At 43.7% G+C, this 20,244-nt stretch overlaps 1 protein-coding gene and 1 pseudogene across 1 annotated transcript; both read left to right on the forward strand.

Moving 5' to 3' along the window:
- The first annotated feature begins 1,555 nt into the window (after positions 1 to 1,555).
- Rbx1 (ring-box 1) lies at positions 1,556 to 13,058 on the forward strand. The gene is made up of 5 exons (XM_027404072.2): positions 1,556 to 1,712; positions 3,516 to 3,594; positions 7,446 to 7,516; positions 11,174 to 11,259; positions 12,876 to 13,058. The coding sequence occupies exons 1-5, from the start codon at positions 1,635 to 1,637 to the stop codon at positions 12,886 to 12,888; spliced, it is 327 nt and encodes a 108-aa protein (XP_027259873.1). The 5' UTR covers positions 1,556 to 1,634; the 3' UTR covers positions 12,889 to 13,058.
- On the forward strand, positions 11,266 to 12,869 carry LOC107978681 (annotated as a pseudogene).
- Positions 13,059 to 20,244: the final 7,186 nt, after the last annotated feature.

Consider the following 20,244-nt stretch of genomic DNA (forward strand, 5'->3'; position numbering starts at 1 on the left):
CGCTCTACCAGAGGTCCAGAGTTCGATTCCCAGTAACCACATGGTGGCTCACAACCTTATCTATGATGGGGTCTGGTGTCCTCTTCTGGCATGCAGGCAGAATACTGTATCCATAATAAGTAAATAAATCTTTTTTTGTTTGTTTTTGTTTTTGTTTTTTGAGACAGGGTTTCTGTGTGTAGCTTTGGAGCCTATCCTAGCACTCACTCTATAGATCTGCCTGCCTCTCAAGCGCTGGGATTAAAGGTGAGTGCCACCAACGCCCAGCATAAATCTTTAAAACAAACAAACAAAACAAAATTTAAAAGACCTGATACATACTCAAGATATTTGTTGAATAATGAATAAGTATGTCCTCAGTATCTTAATTAACTGTAGATTTCTAGCATCCCATAGGGAATTTGTTAACACATAATAAATGAATGACAGTTTTAACATGGGAGGCAGAACTTGGACAAACACATACAGGCAGGCCCAGCCAGGCTGTCACACATTTTCTTTGTGCACGTTAAAGCTGTGGTGTTGTTTCTGGAAGTATTGCCCTGCTCAGCAATGACATTAACAACACTCCATTACTCTCCAATAAGTATCTCTTTTAAAAGGATATGTGACATTACAAATATAACTCTTTTGTTGTCCTGTTGTGGGAACTGGAACACCACGGCGTTCTACTTCTACCTCCCAAGTCCTAGGATTATAGGACTAATAAAAATATAAAAAATTCAAGGTGATATATTTCAGTCATGCCTCTGCTAGTTTAGGAGATAGAACCATGGAGGCCTGCACTAAACGTGGGAGCATGTTGTTTAGCTCGATGGAAATGAGCGGTAAGATTATCAGAATGCCTCATCCAAATTCAAGTCCAGCCACTACAGATAAACTAGTTTAACTGTAGTTCAAGCAGCCAAATTGGGATAGGAAATGGGGAGAAAGGGACGACATTTAGGACTGGCTGGTTAGGAGAGGTAATATGGCATCTCCCAGGCTCTTAATTAAGCGTTCTCCATCTCTTTCTGGTGAGAAAGCGAAGGCAGAGCTGCAGAATGTCTGTTAGGTCTGGGGCAGAACATTCAAGCCTCTTCTCTCCCCATCAAATCATTTCCCAAACTCATTGGGAACTCGGCTGGTGCCCGGGCTCTGGGAAACCTGGCCGCAGGCCTCCAGGACACTGCCACACCGCGTAGCCCCAAAGCTGGCCACCACCAGAGGAAGGCCCGTGTGGAGTCTCGGGTTTCCACAGACCCGCCCAAGCCCCTTCCATCGCAGCACCGGAGGGCAGCGCTGTGAGAATGGACCAGGTGCAAGTCCCGGCAAAGAAGGGCAGCCACCGCCCCAGATGAAGGAATCAGGCCAAGAGGGTGCCCTGAAGGCGAGCAGCGTGAAACCTCACGGACATTCCCACCGGCTGTCTCACATAGTTCGGCCCCGCCGGGCCCCGCCTCAAGCCTACTCCCCAGCGGAGGGCGAAGAACATCCGCCTGCGCCTTTAAGGGGCGTGGCGAAGGCTCCGCCCCTTCCACCCGCGCGCGCCAATAAGGGGAGGGGTGCGGGAGGAGGAGCCTGAGGTGGGGAGCAGGAGGCGACGTGTGACCCGGTGCGCAAGCGCAGTTGCCGGGTGTTCGTGTGTTTCCAAAATGGCGGCAGCGATGGATGTGGATACCCCCAGCGGCACCAACAGCGGCGCGGGCAAGAAGCGCTTTGAAGTGAAAAAGGTTGGGTCTGGCCAGCACTTTCCTCAGGGAAGCTAGAGAGGTGTGGATATGGCTGGCAGGCCCCAGGACGAGCGGGGCGCGGGGGAAAGAGCTTCATTTCAGGGCGTTCCTGGGACCGGGTACCACGAAAAGGAAGCTGGGGGGCGGGCTTTAGGATTGATGGGCATGATGGTGACCCAGTCTCTGAGGCCATATAAGTTTCGCTGGGGTAGCTGAGGGGCCAATCGCAGGATGTCTTACTGAAATACTCTGCGTCGACTTGGTTGCGGGAGCCAAGCGCTTGAGCTGTCACTGAATTGACTGAGAGGTGGGGGAAGGACAGGGTGGGGTGGGTGGAATGGAGGCTCTCGGAGAGACTGCGGCGGGTGGAGGATGGGGCAGTGCGGAGAAAGCCGGGAGCGTGAGCCCCTACCGCAGAGGAGGCTCTCAGGAGCCCTGTCGGTCGGTGTTCTCCTTGCCCCGCCCCTTCCTGGATCCTTGAGTCTATTGACTCGGAGAGACCTGGTGTGGGTCCTCGATTGTATGGAGGCCTCCATTAGGCTCTAAGGCCCTAGTCTCGAGTATAAGACTTGGTTCTTCAGAAATGTCTACTGCTTGTCACGTATAGGTTTTGCCAGTCCCATAGTTCTGTAACGTCCGGATACCCTTCTATCAAAATCAGTAGTTACAAAGCTTCGTGGGCTTTGTTTTAAAAGCAAGCCCAGAACTTGTGGCATTTAGGAAAGTGGAATACTAATTGTTCATGATTTGGGAGCAGGAAAGCAAAAATGTCGAAAGTCTTTTTGCATGCTGTTCCCTTCATAGTTTGCCAACAGTTTGAGAGAAAGGTGTCAGTTCCTACCTCAGAATACATAAATCTGTAAAAATGAAGATATTGTAGTCGGAGAGATGTTTTCATGTATTTTTGGAGCGTGTCGCTGAGCACACCCTCCACCCCACCCCCCTTTTCTGGCATCTCATTGTGGCCATTGCTGCTCAGTTACAGCCAGCAGCCATATTGAAGAATAGAAGTAATCGTTTTTTTTTCAACCCCCCGAGTTGATGCTGTGGTATAAAAAGTGATGTAGAAGTTACTGAACTTCTGAGACTTGAATTTGAAAGAGCCCTTGAAAGGGGTGTCTGTCAATATGTATGTATAATTGCAGAAGCCAGTTGAACTACTTTTAGATCGACTTGCTTACTAGAATTAATAGTTTGGACATATAAAAGTTGACAACATCAGTTTCCAGGATAAGAGGGAAAGAAAATTGTAGTGGATTCTACTTTGCCATGAATTAATCTGTTAAGATTTAAGTGATGACCTTGTTCTGTGTACTGAAGCTAGGTAGGTAACTGGCTATCCGGCTTATCCCACGATTATCCACATTATGATCCTGTCATCATTTTACTCCATTCTGTTCACCTCCTTATGTGTCCAAAACTGCTTGAAGAGCAGAGACTTCTGCAGATTTTGAGTCCTTCCACAACTGCCAGGGAAAGCTCCACAATAATTCAAGTTTGTACTTCTTTAAATCTAAAACCGGTGTTTAAAAAATATTTCTAATTTGCTTACATTGGTTGGACTAGCTAAATTATTTTACACTATAGACAGAAAATTGAAGCATCCCATGTTTACATCTTCAGATGAATGAGGAAGCATACATGTGGTTTGCTGTTGTCCTCTGATGTAGTACAAATAGTATAATCCAAAAACATTCTTTCTTTGATAGCCCCTAAGGCCAGGGAGTTGGTAGCTTGAACTGAAACCTGAAATCCTGTTACATTACTAGGAAAATGCATTGTTAACCCCCTTTGTCTTTGCAGTGGAATGCAGTAGCCCTCTGGGCCTGGGATATTGTGGTTGATAACTGTGCCATCTGCAGGAACCACATTATGGATCTTTGTAAGTAACTCAGGGAGGACGGAGAGAAATGGAAAAGGTTACAGAAATGGTGGTCATCCTGATGTGACCAATTTTCTTCTTTACAAGTAGATAGATACAAAGCAGGGTCAAAACCCTTGGGCATGAGTGCATCTCATCCGTTGGTGTGTTTGAAATAAATTTATTTTGTTCTTTGAGACACAGTTTCTCTGTGTAGCCTTGGCTGTACTAGAACTACTTTGTATACCAGCTGGCCTCAAACTCAGATCCATCTTCTTCTGCCTCCTGAGGTCTGGGATTAAATGCCTGAGCCACCAGTACTCAGCTCCACTCAAAATTATTTTTATTATTAAGTTAAATAGTTAAAACTATTTTTCGACGGGCGGGCGTTGGTGGCACATGCCTTTAATCCCAGCACTTGGGAGGCAGAGGCAGGCAGATCTCTGTGAGTTCAAGGCCAGCCTGGTCTTCAGAGCGAGTGCCAGGATAGGCTCCAAAGCTACACAGAGAAACCCTGTCTCAAAAAACCAAAACAAAACAAAACAAAACAAAAAACAATTTGCCCAAACGGTTGCTATCAACCGTTTCAAATAAAGTTATTTTTTTAAATAATGTCTTAGGAGGCATCCCCAGGTCTCAGAATAAATTATTCATTGTAAAGCCAACAAGATCCCATTTAGAATGAGTTATAGGAAGAGATGTTGTTTCTTCCCATCTTACACAGACACAATAGTGAAAGAAAGTGACCTTTGAAGGTAGATAAACCGTGCATACCTGTAATTCCAGCATTTGGGAGGCAGTAACAGGAGTATTGTGGCAAATTACAGGCCGCCAGGGCTAAAGTTTGAGCTTCAGTACTCTTATCTGAGCTAGGTTTTGTTGAGCAAGATTTACAGTCACAGGCTGGAGGAATGGTTCAGCAGTTAAGAGCACTGGCTGCTTTTCTAGAGGTCTGAGTTTTAATTCCCAGCAACCACATGGAGGCTTAACATGGCCTATCACTTCAGTCTCAGGTTAGTCAAAGTCCACTTCTGGCCTCCAACAGACCAGGTATCCTCTGGTGCAGGCAAAATACCCAAGCACATTAAATAAGTGAATATATTATAAATTAAATTTACAGCCAGCCATATATAATCTAAAATTGTGTATTTGCTGGTCTAAACAGCATCTCTGTGTATGTCTTTGTGTGTGTGTGTGATATATGTGTGTATATCACACACACACACACATTCTTTACATTTACTCATGTACACATAGGCTACTGGCAATTCTCTCAGATATTCCTAAGAATATGCCATAGTGCCCCTTTATGTTTATCATTTATTTAGGTGGTCCTCTTTTTTAACTGTTATTTACTGCTCTAACATATTGTCTAATACATACTAAAATTGCACTGAATATTTGCTAGATGAGTAACAAAAAAACAAATATTTAACAGTCTGTGATCACTTGGAAAGCATGAATCAAAAGATTTGTGTTAGAAAGCACATGTGCTGCCGGGCGTTGGTGGCACACGCCTTTACTCCCAGCACTCGGGAGGCAGAGGCAGGTGGATGTCTGTGAGTTCAAGACCAGCCTGGTCGACAAGAGCTAGTTCCAGGACAGCCTCCAAAGCCACAGGGAAACCCTGTCTCGAAAAACCAAAAGAAAGAAAAAAAGCACATGTGCCTTTTGCTGGTTGTTGTTGATGACTTAGAGTTTCTTTGAACTTTGACCTTTTCTTTTTTATACTATAGTGAAAGCAGATCAGCAGCTGCAATGTTTAATGTAGATGGGAGGAGCCCATCACTGAAACAGCATGGCTTAAATACGAGTGGAGTCTCTGGTTGTGTAAATGCAGTCTGTCCCTTGTATGATCATAAGTTGCACTAGAGAGGATCTTACGTCCTTGGAACTGATATCCTTCTTACCTTCCTTTATTTAAGTCATTTTGTGTCTCTACATTCCAGAGAACATACTTCTTGGGAGGACAAACGAACTCTAGTATGTTTTTTTCCCCACTAGATACTTACATTGTCTAATAATATGTTGTGTGTGTTTTGTTTTTGTTTATTTGTTTGTGTTTCTCTGAAGCTTTGGAGCTTGTTCTGGAACTCGGATCTGTGTGCCACCACCCTCCCGAATTTGTTATAAAAATTTTTATTTATTTTATATATATGAGTGCTCTATCTGCATGTATGCCTTTATGCCAGAAGAGGCCATCACTTCCCACTAGCGATGGTTGTGAGCCTTTATGTGGGTTCTGAGAATTGAACTCAGGACCTCTGGAAAAGCAGCCAATGCTCTTAATCGCTGAGCATCTCTCCAGCCCCTTGTTTTTGTTCTGTGTAGCCCTGGCTATCTTGAAACTTGCTCTGTAGACCAGTCTGGCCTTGAACTCATATCCTCCTGCCTCAGGGGTTAAGTGCCCTGTTTATCTTTATTGTTTTTTAGGGTTTTTATTTTGTTTTGGGTTTTTGTTTTCTTTTGAAATTGCACATAACCAGGCTGACTTCAAATTCATGATCCTCCTGCCTCTGCTTACCTCATTATGTTCAAAATGTCACATGAGATAAAATATTGAATTTATATAATAAAAACCTGATATATCTGAGTATAATGGTATATACTTGGAATCCCAGTACTTGTCTGGGTTGCCTTAGTTATGGTTTCTATTGCTATAAAGAGATAACCATGACCACAGCAACTCTTTTTTTTTTTTTCTTTCTTTCTTTCTTTCTTTTTCTTCTTTTTTTCCACCTCAAGATAGGGTTTCTCTTTGTAATGGCTATGGCTGTCCTGGAACTCACTCTGTAGACTAGACAGGTTTTGAACTCACAGCGATCCACCAGCCTCTGTCTCCCAAGTGCTGGGATTTACGGCAAGCATCACCACCACCCAGCTGTGACCACAGCAACTGTTCTAAGGAAAACATTTAATTGGGGTGGCTGGCTTTTAGTTTCAGAGGTTCAGTCCATCATCATCATGAAGGGGAGCATGACTGCATGCAGGCAGATGTGGTGCTGAAGTAGTAGTTGAGAGTCCTACATCTTGCAGGCAACAGGAAGTTGACTCAGACACTGGATGATATCCTGACATAGGAAACCTCAAAGCCCACCCCAGCATGACACACTTCCCCCAGCAAGGCCATACCCACTCCAACAAAACCACACCTCTTTATAGTGCCACACTCTATAAGAATGTGGGGGCCAATTACATTCAAACTGCCATAGTAGGAGAACCAGGAGGATCAAGAGTTCAAAGTCATCCTTGGCTACATAGCAAATTTGGCAGCTTGATTAGATGTGTAATTATGTATGCTTGTACATGTATATATGTATGTGTGCGTGAGAGAGACTCAAGTCATGCTGGTGAGTGGCTCCATGGTTCCTTCTGCCTCCACCTCTGAACTGCTGAGATAGAAGATGTGCACCACTATGTCAGTCTTTATGGAAGGATTGTTTTTGCTTGAGACAGGGTCTCACTGTACAGTCCAGGCTGACCTGGAACTCAACAGATAACTGACTGTCTTTGCCTCATGAGTGCTTTGGATTTCAGGCATGAGCCCCAGGCCTAGACCCAGTAAATTCTTGACTGTGGAGCCATCAACAATAACACTTTGTAAATGCATTGCCACTTTTCTGCATTGTCCATCTTGAAATTTATTAGGGAAACAAATGAGTAGCCCTAGCTAGCCTCAGACTCACTGAGACCCTTCTGCCTCTGCCTCCCAAGTCCTGGAATTAAAGGTGTGCGCCACCATACAGCCCTCTCCACGTTTTTTCATATCCATTGAAAATGGTTAATGGCCAGTTATCCACTTTAGGACCTGGCTGGCTGGGTTGGAAGCTGCTACCCGCAGTCTAGTGAAGCTTTTGTTCTTGTTCCCACAGGCATTGAATGTCAGGCCAACCAGGCGTCTGCTACTTCCGAAGAGTGTACTGTTGCGTGGGGAGTCTGTAATGTAAGGAGCCATCTTTACCTATCCGAATGGCTTATGCATGCGTTCTGCTTGTCCTTGCTTTGCCAGTCTTGAAAATTATTAGGGTAAAAAATGAGTAACCCACCTTTCTCCCAAAATATATACAAATAATAAAAACAGATTTTAAATCCTTATAGTATTTACCGTTAACCAGATAAACAGTAGTTATTATAAAGAAAAACTAGTGTGTGTTAATTATTATTTAAATTGGCCTACTTTCCTATGTAGTGTTTGAGTATTCAGCCACCTTTAGGGGTTATCTTCAGTCTTAGGAGAGTATCTGCACCTTCTCAACAGACCTTTCAAGAGAAGTATCAAGGGATGAGGTTTGGTGAATGTGTTGAGTGTTAAGGTCTCTGTGTGTTTAAGTTAGATTTTGTGCAGCAGTTTTGTGTGTGTGTTTGTGTTTTATGGCTCCTGCCAAAAATATTTAATGCAGCAATGTTGGACTGAATGTACAGCCTTGCAGAGTGTAACAGCTGTGAAGGAGAAGAGACAACAAATATGTTATTTCTAGCACGTCAGAGTTCATCTGTAGAACCATAGTTACATGAGCTAACACTGCCCTGACTAGTCAGGCCCTGGATGCACAGCTTCCACTGTGACACAGGAGTCACACATGATCTGGGCTCAGATCATCCTCTGTTTCTGTTTACTAGCTAAGTGACTTTGTCAGAACATTTAAAGTCTCTAATCCTGGGTACCCTCAGATAAAATGTGGATAATAGTGAAAGTCTAAACAGGATTAAATGATTTAAAAAGGACCAGTGAGATGGCTCAGTGGATAAGGAGTCTTGCTGCCAAGCCTTATGACCTGAACTTGAGTCCAGGACACATGTGGTAGAAGGGGAGAACTGACTTCCACAAGTTGTCCTAATGTACACACATGTGCTACCCAAAGCAAATAAATGTTTTTTGTTTTTTTCAGACAGGGCTTCTCTATGTAACTTTGGAGCTGTCCTGGAATTTACTTTGTAGACTAGGCTAGCCTCAAACTGTTTAATGTTTAAAAGTTGTTATTTATTTAATGTACATTGGGGTTTCACCTGCATGTATATCTATATGAGGGTGTCAGAACCCCTGGAACTTGAGTTATAGACAATTGTGGGTGTTGGGAATTGAACCCAGATCCTTTGGTAGAACAGCCAGTGCTCTTAATCTCTTAAGCTATCTCTTTAGCCCCCTCAAACAAATGTTTTTAAAGTACTTAGAATGGCTCCCAGGACACAGTAAGAAGAAATATTTATTTAAAAAGCTACAGAGAAGTAGTGGTATATGCCTTTAATCCCAGCACTCAGGAGGCAGAGTCAGGCAGATCTCTGAGTTCAAGGCCAGCCTGGGATCTACAGAGCAAGTTCCAGGGCGATACAGAGAAACCCTGACTCAAATATACCAAAAAAAAGAAAAGCTAAATGAGGGATCAGGAGTTAAGAGCACATATTGCTCTTTGATAACCCAAGTCCAGTTGGCAGCACCCACAACAGGCTGCTCAAGACCACCTGGGATTCTAGCTCGGGGAATTGGACACCTCTGGTCTCTGAAGGCACTTGCACATACCCACAGCACGCACACGTACACATAATCAAAAATAATAATCTTTAAAGGAAAGCTAAATGAATAGAGTTTTAGGAGTGGCCCTTACTAGTACTCAGTGCTTCCCAGTGGCCTTGAGGCTGTCTTCCCATCCACTACTGCATACTCTTACTTCTCTGTTTAGACCCTTTGGCCGCTAAACATTCGTGGAGATAGAGGAAATACACCAGGTGCTTTGCCCTCACCTCCTCGAGACTAAAGGTGATATTCTTCTGTCTGAAGGACAGGGTGAGCCTACTGAGGTGGTTCACTGGATAAGGTGCTTAGTGACAAGCCTAACAATCAGAATTCAGTTTCTGGAGCCCCCATGGTAGAAGGAACGAAGCCATTCCACAAGTTATCCTCTGATCTCCATGTGAGTGCCCACAAACATAAACAGAAATAAATGTCATTTTAAATTTTTATTAATTTAGACACTCAATTTATAGTCCTAGCTGACTTGGAGCTCAGATCTGCCTGTGTCTGCCTATGCTGGGATTAAAGACGCATGCCACCATACTGGGATTTTATCTAAATTCAAGAACTTTTGAGCCAGGTATGGTGGTCTATGCCTTTAATCCCATCACTCAGGAGGCAGAGACAGGTGGATCCTCAAGTTTGAGGATCCCCAACTTTGTAACCATGGCTACAAAGAGAAACCCTGGGGCTGGAGAGATGGCTCAGCCGTTACAGGCTAGGATCACAACCAAAAATATAAGAGAAACTCTGTCTTAAAAAAAAAAAGGAAAATATCTGTTTTTGGTTTTTTTGTTTTTGTTTTTTTGTTTTGTATTGTTTTGAGACAGGGTTTCTCTGTGGCATTGGAGGCTGTCCTGGAACTAGCTCTTGTAGACCAGGCTGGTCTCGAACTCACAGAGATCCACCTGCCTCTACCTCCGGAGTGCTGGAATTAAAGGAGTGAGCCACTGCCCTGCCAGAAAATTTCTTTAAGGAAAAATTTAGATAAAGATGTATTTATTCAGCCAGCTTGCCATAAAGGAGAGCCTGGTCATGGTCTGCCACTGAGTCTTGTATGAACCAGCTCTGTGAATTAGACAAGTCATTTGTTCAGGGTCCAGTTTCCTGTCTGTAAAGTACAGATAGTAATATCTGTCATGCCTGCTTGCCAGAGTTGCATTGGGCTTGAATGAGGTAATAGATACCAACTTCTATAAACCTGGGCTGTCAATGTGCCCTTGGTAAATTATGCCTTTTGCTAAATAAAGTCTCTACTTCATTTTAAATTAAGAGGAAGAAAATTGGGGTCCATTTGCATTGAAACCTCATTCACAGCCTCTTTGCCCTTGAGTTCTTGCTGGTCTGAGGGGTTAAGCCCCATTCTGTAGGATACTTAGCAGGGAGGTGGTAGCTATTACCTATCTTTGGATGAACTGTCCCCAATACCTAGGTGTTTTGGGAAGTGTCTCAGGTTCTGCCTCTTGGAAATTCTGAGAGGGCTTTTTGTTCTGTTGCCTTGTTTGTTTTAGATAGGGTCTCCTGCATCTCAGGCTGGTCTTGAAGTGGGTGTGTGACTGAGCGTGACCTTGAACTCTTGGTTCCCTGTACTCCACCTTAAAAGTGCTGGGGTTATAAGCCTGCAGAATGCTGGTTGGTTTGGATTTTGAGTTTTCTGTTTGTTTGGTTGTTTGGTTTTTCATGATGAATCATGTTAAGAATCTGAATGGACAGAATCTTCTAGAAAATTGTTGCTTTGAAAGAATAGTTGTCTTTTCTCACATTTGAAGTCTGTGGTCAGGACCTCCTTTCTTAGAGATGTACAAGTATCCTGTCAACAGCTAAATGGCGACAGGAAGCACATCCCCTTAGAGAGACAGGACCTCACTGTCAGAACATATTCCTGTGCTCCCTGATGATTCATTTCTTTAGCGTAGGGGAATATCATGTGTTTTTATTGGAAGTACCCTTATCCATAGGAAGGGTTCCGAGATGTTCTCTGGAATGTTGTCCTCATCCAAGGCTGCCCTGTCCCCTGTTGTCTTTCCCCACTTAGCAGCCCATGATTGGTGGTGGCTGCAGTGACATGTAACAACCTGTCTTCTCTTTCAGCATGCTTTTCATTTCCACTGCATCTCTCGATGGCTCAAAACAAGGCAGGTGTGTCCCTTGGACAACAGAGAGTGGGAATTCCAAAAGTAGGTGTTTCACTTTTTTGGGGTTCTATTAATGTCATTTAACTGGGTCTTCTAGTTAATGTCATTTTACTGGGCTCAAGCTGAAAACAGCTCGTGTGGTGGAGCATGTTTTTCTTTTGTTTTGTTTGTTTGAGACAAGGTCTCTAAGTAACTCTGGCTGTCTCACTGTCCTGGAACTCACTCTGTAGACCATGTAGACCAGGCTGGCCTCAAACTCAGAGATCCACCTGTCTCTGCCTCCTGAGTTATTAAAGGCATGTATTACCATACCTTATTTTTAAACCAGGCTTTGAGAAAATAAGCAGGGATTAGCCAGCATTTTACAGGAGTTTTTCAATCTGCTATGTTTATCAAAGTGAAAAATATGGGAGTCAAAAACAATGGTCAACGGTTCAATGCTTTTGTTGCTATTGGGGACTACAGTTGGTCTTGGTGTTAAGTGCTCCAAGGAGGTAGCCACTGCCATCCGAGGGGCCATCATCTTAGCCAAGCTTTCCATTGTCCCTGTGTGGACAGGCTACTGGGGGGAACAAGATTGTCAAGCCCCACACTGTTCCATGCAAAGTGTCAGGCCCCTGTAGCTCTGTGTTGGTGCTTCTCATCCCCCCAAGACTCACTGGCATCGTTTCTGCCCCTGTGCCCAAGCTACTGATAATGGCTGGTATTGATGACTGCTATACATCAGCCAGGGGCTGCACTGCCACCCTGGGCAACTTTGCCAAGGCCACCTTTAATGCCATCTCCAAGACCTACAGCTACCTGACCCCTGACCTCTGGAAAGAGACTGTGTTCACCAAGTCTCCTTATCAGGAATTCACTGACCATCTTGTGAAAGCCCACACCAGAGTCTCTGTTTAGAGGACCCAGACTCCAGCTGTGGCCACCACATAAGGGTTTTTGTACAAGAAAAATAAAGTGAATTAAGTCTGTTTAAAAAGGAAAAACAAAAAAAAAGAGGTGGTCAAGTATTCCCAGGGCTAGGGGTCAAAGCTCAGTAGTAGAATACTTGCCTAGCTGTGCAGGGTCCTGGATTCAGTCCCTAGTATCACTGAAATGAGTCAGTAAATCTCTGTAACTCTACCCTGATAGTTCCATCATGCAAACTTTCATTGTCACTATTGTTACCTTTCTTTGGGCGTCTAGTGATGTTTAGGGTCTTTTGGTGTAGCCCTGACTGGCCTGAGACTTTTGGAATTCCTCTTGCCTCTGCCTACCCAGAGCAGGGATCACAGATGTACCCACCAGAACCACTTTTGTTATTTGGTGCTGTTTATTTTTCCTTGAAACAGCATCTCATTCTATAATTCAGACTGGCCTCAAATTCATTAGGACCCTCCCACCTCAGGTGCCAACTTAGTTAAGCTGAGTGGCTTAACTCAGCTAATCCTGATACCAAACTTAAAGCTAATTGATCACATTTTTATAATTAAACAAACTTAAGTCATTCATTGTAGAGAATACCCTTGGTCCCAGAACTTAAGTTTGAGGCCAGCCCCTACAGGGGGAGTTCCAGAACAGCCAGAGCTACACAGAGAAACCCTGTCTGGAAAAAGAAACAAACAAACAAGTGTTTTATTCTCTAGCATTCTCATGAGGTCATTTGTTTTGTCTTTCAGGTATGGGCACTAGAAATGACTCTCCCTAAAGCTCACCCATTTGTTACTCGTGTAGTGACTTGCCTTCCTGTTAATTATAAATTAGATAGAACCGTGGTTTTTTTCTTTCCTTTGTTTTTGGAGTTTGCTGTTCCCACAGCCATATTGTATTTTGTGTCAAATAAAGTCGTTTAAGTTCGAGAATGGTTGCTGTCGTGTGTATATGGAAAGAGAAGGGGCCTCTTCAGTGCCAGAAACAACCTCAAAAAGTGTACTGTCATCACCAGAATGGAGGTGTCCTGCAGCTGCATCATCACAAGGTCACAGGAACCTGTAAAGGCTGGAATTGTGGGTCACCTGCACCCGGAAACACCAAGGTCTCTGTCTTCCTTCTGAGATAGCACTGGGCAGCTGAATGAGGAAAGACAAGGGACTCAACCTAGCTCAGTCCTAGCCCACAGCCTCAGTGGCGGCCTTGGACCAACCAGGTCTGCTCTGGGCCTTCATCTCTCTCTCATGAGGGAGCCTAAGAATGAGCAAATGGGCTTGGTAAACTCTGAAACACTACAGGATCAGTGCTGGCTATGTACAGCATGTTGCATTCTCTAGTTTGGAACAAAACTTTTTTTAAAATCTTGGCTGGTAACATTGTGATTTTCAAACTCAAATTAAAAATTGATGTTTTGACAGTTTGAGTATATGCCTGTAATCCCAGGTACCTGGGAACAAAGAAAAAGGATCCCTGGAGTCCAGGAGACTTTGTTTCCAAAACAAATTCCAGTTTGTAGGCTTGAGAGGTGGGGGGGGTTATGGCTCAACAGTGTGGTGTTTGCCCAAGACCCTGGGTTTAATTGCTAGCCTAAATAAGTAAGTAAAAAATGTTCAAATTGTGTTAACAAGAGCTCAAATTTCCTTTAAACATACTGGCCATGGAAGTAGTTGTCATTCTGATGCTGTAAGTGACTGTAGTCTCTACTGAGAAATGGTTTTGTTGCTGTGGCTTTTAGTGGCTAATGGTTCTGCAGGGGTTCTGAAATCCTTCCTTCGGTGCAGTTCCAGGTGAAAGCATTCATTTACTTCAAAGCAGTGCTCACATGAAGCAGATATCAGACTCCAGCTTCTGTTGTCAGAAAAAAGGCTGCAAAAATGTGAAACAATGCTGTCATTTTGTTTCCAAAATTAATTTTAATAAAAATATTTATGTTAATGTGATGTTTCTGGTTTTTTTTAATACAATTTTCAAGATTAAATTCTGTTTTTTTATTGTTTCTCTGTGTAGACCTACCTGGCAGTCCTGGAACTTTCTTTGTAGACTAGCTGGCCTTGACCTCACAGAGATCTGCCAGCTCTACCTCCCAAGCGCTGGAATTAAACACGTGTGTCACCACCTCCCAGTTTACATTTCTGCTTTTTAGAAAAAAAAAATTTGAGACAGGGTTTCTCTGTGTAGCAGCCCTAGCTGTCCTGGAACTAGCTGTGTGTCTTTCCGCCAAGCCCCCTGAGCCCCACCACTACATTAAGGTCCCAAGTAATACAGAGAGACTTATATTATTAGGTACAATGCTGCTGGCCAATGACTAGGATTTCTTATCTGCTATCTCTGTCTTAAGTATCAACCATAATTATTAATCTATATATTTATAAAGACTTACCGAGGATGCTGGCGGTGTCTGTCCATTCTCAGGATCAGAGTGACAACATCCCTTTCCTACATTTCCCAGAATCCTCTTCTCCTAGTCCTGCCTAACTTGCTCCCTTATTGGCCAACAGTGCTTTATTTATCAACCAATAAGATAAACATATGCATCATCTCTTTTCTGTCTAAAAAAAAGAAGGGTTTTACCATTAACATAGTAAAATATGTAACAAACAGTTATGGGGCGGGGAGGGGGGGTATGCACACCTTTAATCCCAGCACTTGGGAGGCAGAGGCAGAGACAGGTGGATCTATGAGTTCAAGAACAGCCTGGTCTACAAGAGCTAGTTCCAGGACAGCCTCCAAAGCCACAGAGAAACCCTGTCTTGAAAAAAAAAAAAAAAAAAAAACAGTTATCAAGTAAGAACTATAGTTACCATATTTAGTTCATTAACATTTAGTAAGATTTAAAGAAAATATTCTATCTAGACTTTGTGAGCCTAAAGTCTTATATGTAGCTTATCTTTTATAATAACTAAAGAAAACTATAACCATAACTATCTGTCTTCTACTCTATCAAAGACCACAGAAGGATAATATATAAACTCCAGAATTGACAGAGACATTGGTGTGCTACCAATGTCCGGCCAGAACTAGCTCTGTAGACCAGGCTGGCCTTGAGCTCAGAGATCTGCCTGCCTCCTTCTCTCGAGTGCTGGGACTAAAGGTGTGCAACACCACTGCCTGTCTCATTTATTATATGAGCGTTCGTGGCCCCCACCTTTAATCCCAACACTTGGGAGGCAGAGGCAGGCGGATCTCTGTGAGTTCAAGGCCAGCCTGGTCTACAGAGCGAGTGCCAGGATAGGCTCCAAAGCTATACAGAGAAACCCTGTCTCGAAAAACAAAAGCAAGCAAGATTTATTTATTATGCATACACTGTTCTGCATTCATGTTTGCCTGCAGGCCAGAAGAGGGCACCAGATCTCATTAAGGATGGTTGTGAGCCACCATGTGGTTGCTGGGAATTGAAGTGAGGACCTCTGGAGGAGCAGCCAGCACTCTTAACCACTGAGCCATCTCTCCAGCCTTTCTTAATGCTTTTTATGGGTGGCAGTGTAGATGCTCATGAATGTGTCTGTAGAAGTTGCCATTGGGTGTCCTTGTATCACTCCACCTTTTCCATACAAGGTCTCACGCTGAACAGGGAGCTTGCCAATTGGTCAGACTGCCTTGGATCCTCCTGCATCTGCCACCCTTCACTACACCTGATTACATGAGTCATGAGATTAAACATAGGTTTGCCAGACAGCCACTTTACTGACAGCCATCTCCATCTCCATAACCTCTACTTTCATAGTTTGGTACCTCTATATGGTGTAGAATTCTGTCCTCTGAGCAATGGTCACCATTTCCCTCAGATCATCAGTTGCTAGCAAGAGGTACATTTATGTTCTCTCGGAGAAGCAGGTGGAAAGGGGGCCAATGAGGCTCCAACCATGCCTTCCAGGCATCAGTATACAATCTGCTCTAATGGCCAGTGGCCTGGGGAATTTCTGGAACTTCTATATAGGATGCTTAGCATCCTGGAAGCTGGCATCCTTGCTGGGTGGAGAACTTCCAGTCTGACTGCTCTGTGGTCGTCCCCACTTCTGCCAGTAACCCTGTGTACTGTCAGTAAGCTCAGTGAGCTCACTGGTTCCCCACAGTGAACTTGGGTAGACCTTGGTTTCTCATTAGGATCTTATGAGTATAGGGTGGATGTTTGGCTCCCCAGGAAGGATTTCTCCCAACATACAGATAACCCAACTAAAAATTTGGGTTTCAATGTTTAGAATCTTGTTGTATGGTTGTTCTTGTTGTTACTTTTTTTTTTTTTTTCAAGACAGGGTTTCTCTGTAGCTCTGGGGCCTGTCTTGAAACTCGCTCTGTAGACCATGCTGGCCTTGATTACTTTTATTTTTAAACAGTCTCACTATAAAACCTTGACTAGCCTGGAACTTATTATATAAACATAGCTGGTCTCAAACTTACACAGAATTATTTTAGGATCATAAAAGGAATAATGGAAACTAGAAATTATGCAAACCCCTGATAATGAAGAACTTTAAAGTATAACTTGGATTGTCTCACTTTTCCATTTGCCTGCCCCTGAGAGTAAGGAACATAGTAAGCTGTAATCATTGCAGTGACATTTTAGGACTCCACCTTCACCTTGTCACCTCCTTAACCTCTTTCCAGCCAGAGTCCAAGCTGCATAAATAGTTTCTTGGGTGAACATGCTGCTTGCTGTTCACCCAGGTGACACATTTGGGGTATACCCGTCTAAATCACTGGGCCGGAGAGATGCCCAAACAAATTGAAATAAAAGCACAGCAAATTCCAACACCAGATTATGAGTTGGTCTGGGGTAGGAACCGAACATCTACATTTCTGTACCCTAATTTAGATGATTGTTTATTCTGCCAACCATGTAGACCTAGAACTAAATTTGGGGAGACTGCAAGAGGATGGAAAAATGAGTAGCTGAATATACTGATTCTGCCGAGATACCCAGGACTGGGGCCTGGATTTGATCTCAAGGTACCCAGCCTCCCCTGCCTCCTTCTGACATGGTACCTGTAGACTCTTCCTCCAGACAGACATTCATGTTCATTTCCTTACTTGGCCTGGGAGACCCCATCTTTCCCCATAGCCACAGCAGTGTCCTGGATCACATGGGCAGAGGCCCAAAGCTTAGTGAATATAGCCTGTGCTGCCCTGGAATTCACCATATAGTCCAGGCTGATTGCAAATTCACAGCACTTCTCCCTCCACCTCAAATGCTGGGATTATAGGCCTGATCCAACATGTTTGTCTCCTGGACTTTTGGGTGACTCTAAACTACATGGGGAGAACAAGCACTCTGCCACTGAGTTTATATTCCCAGCTATCCCACTCCTATTGTTTTGCTGAGGCAGGGTCTCAAGTTACCCTTGTGCTTGCCAAGGTAGGTCTTGAACTTGGGATCCTTTTGGTTCAGCCTCCATGAGTGCTTGTACTGTCATGCCAAGCTGCCCTAACCTTCCATTTTAGCATTCTGGAGGCAGAGGCAGGTGAATCTCTGTGAAGTCCCTGGTCTACTTTGACTGACGAACTGCCAATTCAGGTGGACAGTTTAAAATTTCCTGTTTCACTGAGAAGTCTGCCAGACACATTATGGCCTATGGGCTGAAGATGGATGCCCCAACATTACAGAAGAATTTTGGGTGACTGTCCAGGTAGTGAGATGTCTCTGTCAATTCTAGAGTTTATATATTATCCTTCTGTGGTCTTTGATGGAGTTGAAGACAATAGTTGTGGTTATGATTTTCCTTAGTTATAATAAAAGATAAGTTACATATAAAACTCTAGACTCACAAAGATAGGATAGGTGAGAGAATATTTTCTTTAAATTTTACCAAATGTTAATGAACTAAATATTGTTAACTGTAGATCTTACTTAATAATGGTTTTGGTACATATAATTTTACTATGTTAAAGTTAAAACCTTACTTTTTATTTAGACAGAAAAGAGGAGATGGTGGGGGATGTCCTATATATATGTTTCTCTTATTGGTTGATAAATAAAACACTGTTTAGCAAATGGAAGCAGAAAGATAGGCGGGGCAAGGAAACGAGAATTCCTGCGAAAGATAGGCAGAGGGAGCCTGCCAAAAAGAGAGTCACCATGCAGCTGGCAAAGAAGTAACAGGTCCTGGTATTCTCCAGTAAGCCAAGACATGAAAATACATAGATTTATAGAAATGGGTTAATAATTAAGACAGAGCTAGCCAATAAGAAGCCCTAGCCATCGGCCAACAGTTTAATAATTAATATAGAGTCCATGTGTTTATTTGGGGCTGAAGCGGCAGTAGGACCTGGTGGGACAAGAGCAAATGCCAGCAACACTACTTGATGACTCTGTCTCAAAACAGAGAGGCAGAGAGGCAGAGAGGCAGAGAGGCAGAGAGGCAGAGGCAGAGGGGCAGAGGGGCAGAGGGGCAGAGAGGCAGAGGCAGAGGGGAAGGAAAGACAAAAGAGACAGACAGACAGACAGAGGGCAGAAGAGAAGAACGAGACAGGAGAAGTCCTGTCTGCCCCCAGAGGAACAGCGGAAAAGAGAAGAAACCATTAAGTGAGCAGGGGTCTTTCTTTAAAGGGGTCCTTTGCACCCTCGTGCTGACTAAGCAATCATGGAACCCTGGGCTGACCAGGGTACTGCTTGAGTGCATCCTGCCAGGTGACATGGGCAGGCCAGCATACTGCCTGAAACCTTACAGAAAGAAAGGAAAGAAGAAGAAGGAAAGAAGGAAGGAAGAAGTAAGAAAGGAAGGAAGGAGGAAGAAAGAAAGGAAGGAGGGAAGGAAGAAAGGAAGGAAAAAAGAAAGAAAAAAAGTAATCAGGTCTGCAAGATGGCTGAGTTAAGGGCACCTGCCACCACCAAGCTTGACTATCTTAGCTGGATTCACTTGGTGATCTGCCAGTTGTCCTATGACCTCCATATGTATGCCATGGTATGGGTACATTTCCTGCCTTGATAAAAATGTAATTTAAAATTTTTTAATTTTAAAAAGAAAAATAACTACCAATGAGGGACTGGGGTCAATTGATCTAGCTAGGGTCGTATACTCCATGGTAGCCCTGGACTTTATACTCAGGTTTATCTACTTCCAGGATTGCCCATTTTCACCAGCTGTGATAGCTAATGAGAATCACAGAATAACTGAGGTAAAGCCCTGTGTAAACAGTTACAAGCTATACAAATATCAGGCCTCCTTATTAGTCAAGAGCTTGGCCATTCCTCCAGCCTCCAATTGAATGAAGCACCTTCTTCTTGTTGACTTGGACACTCAACTCTGACCTTCCATGTATTATATTAAGAACTGGGATTCTAAAAACAGAGCAGAGAAATGAGCAAACTGAAAACAATGGCAGGCTGCAGTGTCCTCACCCCTCCCCTTTTAGGGGAGAAAGGAAATGAAAAGGGAATATCTGGCTACAGTCTAACTAAAATCTGGATTGTTGATGAAGTCACTACAGGGTGTAAGAGTGGGGTGAGGTGGAGTCAGCACACTAAAGACAGGCTTAGTGTCAGTTGTGGGACTATACATGAACATGTCAGCTTAGGAGTCAGGCAGACACTGATTCAAATTGTGTCTCCTGTGGCAAACACCTATAATTCCAGCACTTGGGAGGTGGAGGCAGGAAGATCACGGTTCAAGGTCACCCTCACCCTCAGCTACATAGTCATTTGAGACTCAGTCTCCAAAAAATGAAATCGGGGAGGACAACATTGCAGAGTTGGCTACACCATTAAAAGCAATGGCCAGACAGACGGTGGTGGCACACACCTTTAATCCCAGCACTCGGGAGGCAGAGCCAGCCTGGTCTATAGAGTGAGTTCCAGGACAGTCAAGGTTACACAGAGAAACCCTGTCTAACCAAACCAAACCAACCAAACAAACAAACAAACAAAAAGCTGGGGCATTTCTTTTTATTTTCCCTTTTTTCCTTCCTTCCTTCCATCCTTCCTTCCTTCCTTCCCTTCCTTTCCTTTCCTTTTTTTTTTTTTCCAAAACAGGGTTTGTCTGTGTAGCCTTGGATATCCTGGAACTGTAGACCAGGCTGGCCTTGAACTCACAGAGATCCACCTGTCTTTGCCTCCCAAGTGCTGGGATTAAAGGTTTGTGCCATCACTGCCAGCATGGTTCCTTTTCTTGACTGCTATTCTTC

Source organism: Cricetulus griseus, chromosome 2 (assembly GCF_003668045.3).
Source record: "Cricetulus griseus strain 17A/GY chromosome 2, alternate assembly CriGri-PICRH-1.0, whole genome shotgun sequence".
Lineage (NCBI taxonomy): Eukaryota > Metazoa > Chordata > Mammalia > Rodentia > Cricetidae > Cricetulus > Cricetulus griseus.

What these genes read in the sequence shown, in the direction of transcription:
- Rbx1 (XM_027404072.2), top strand. Translation starts at nt 1,635, where the DNA reads ATGGCGGCAGCGATGGATGTGGATACCCCCAGCGGCACCAACAGCGGC. An exon ending in GAACCACATTATGGATCTTT is followed by an intron (nt 3,595 to 7,445) that starts GTAAGTAACTCA and finishes TTGTTCCCACAG; the next exon opens with GCATTGAATGTCAGGCCAAC. An exon ending in TTGCGTGGGGAGTCTGTAAT is followed by an intron (nt 7,517 to 11,173) that starts GTAAGGAGCCAT and finishes CTTCTCTTTCAG; the next exon opens with CATGCTTTTCATTTCCACTG.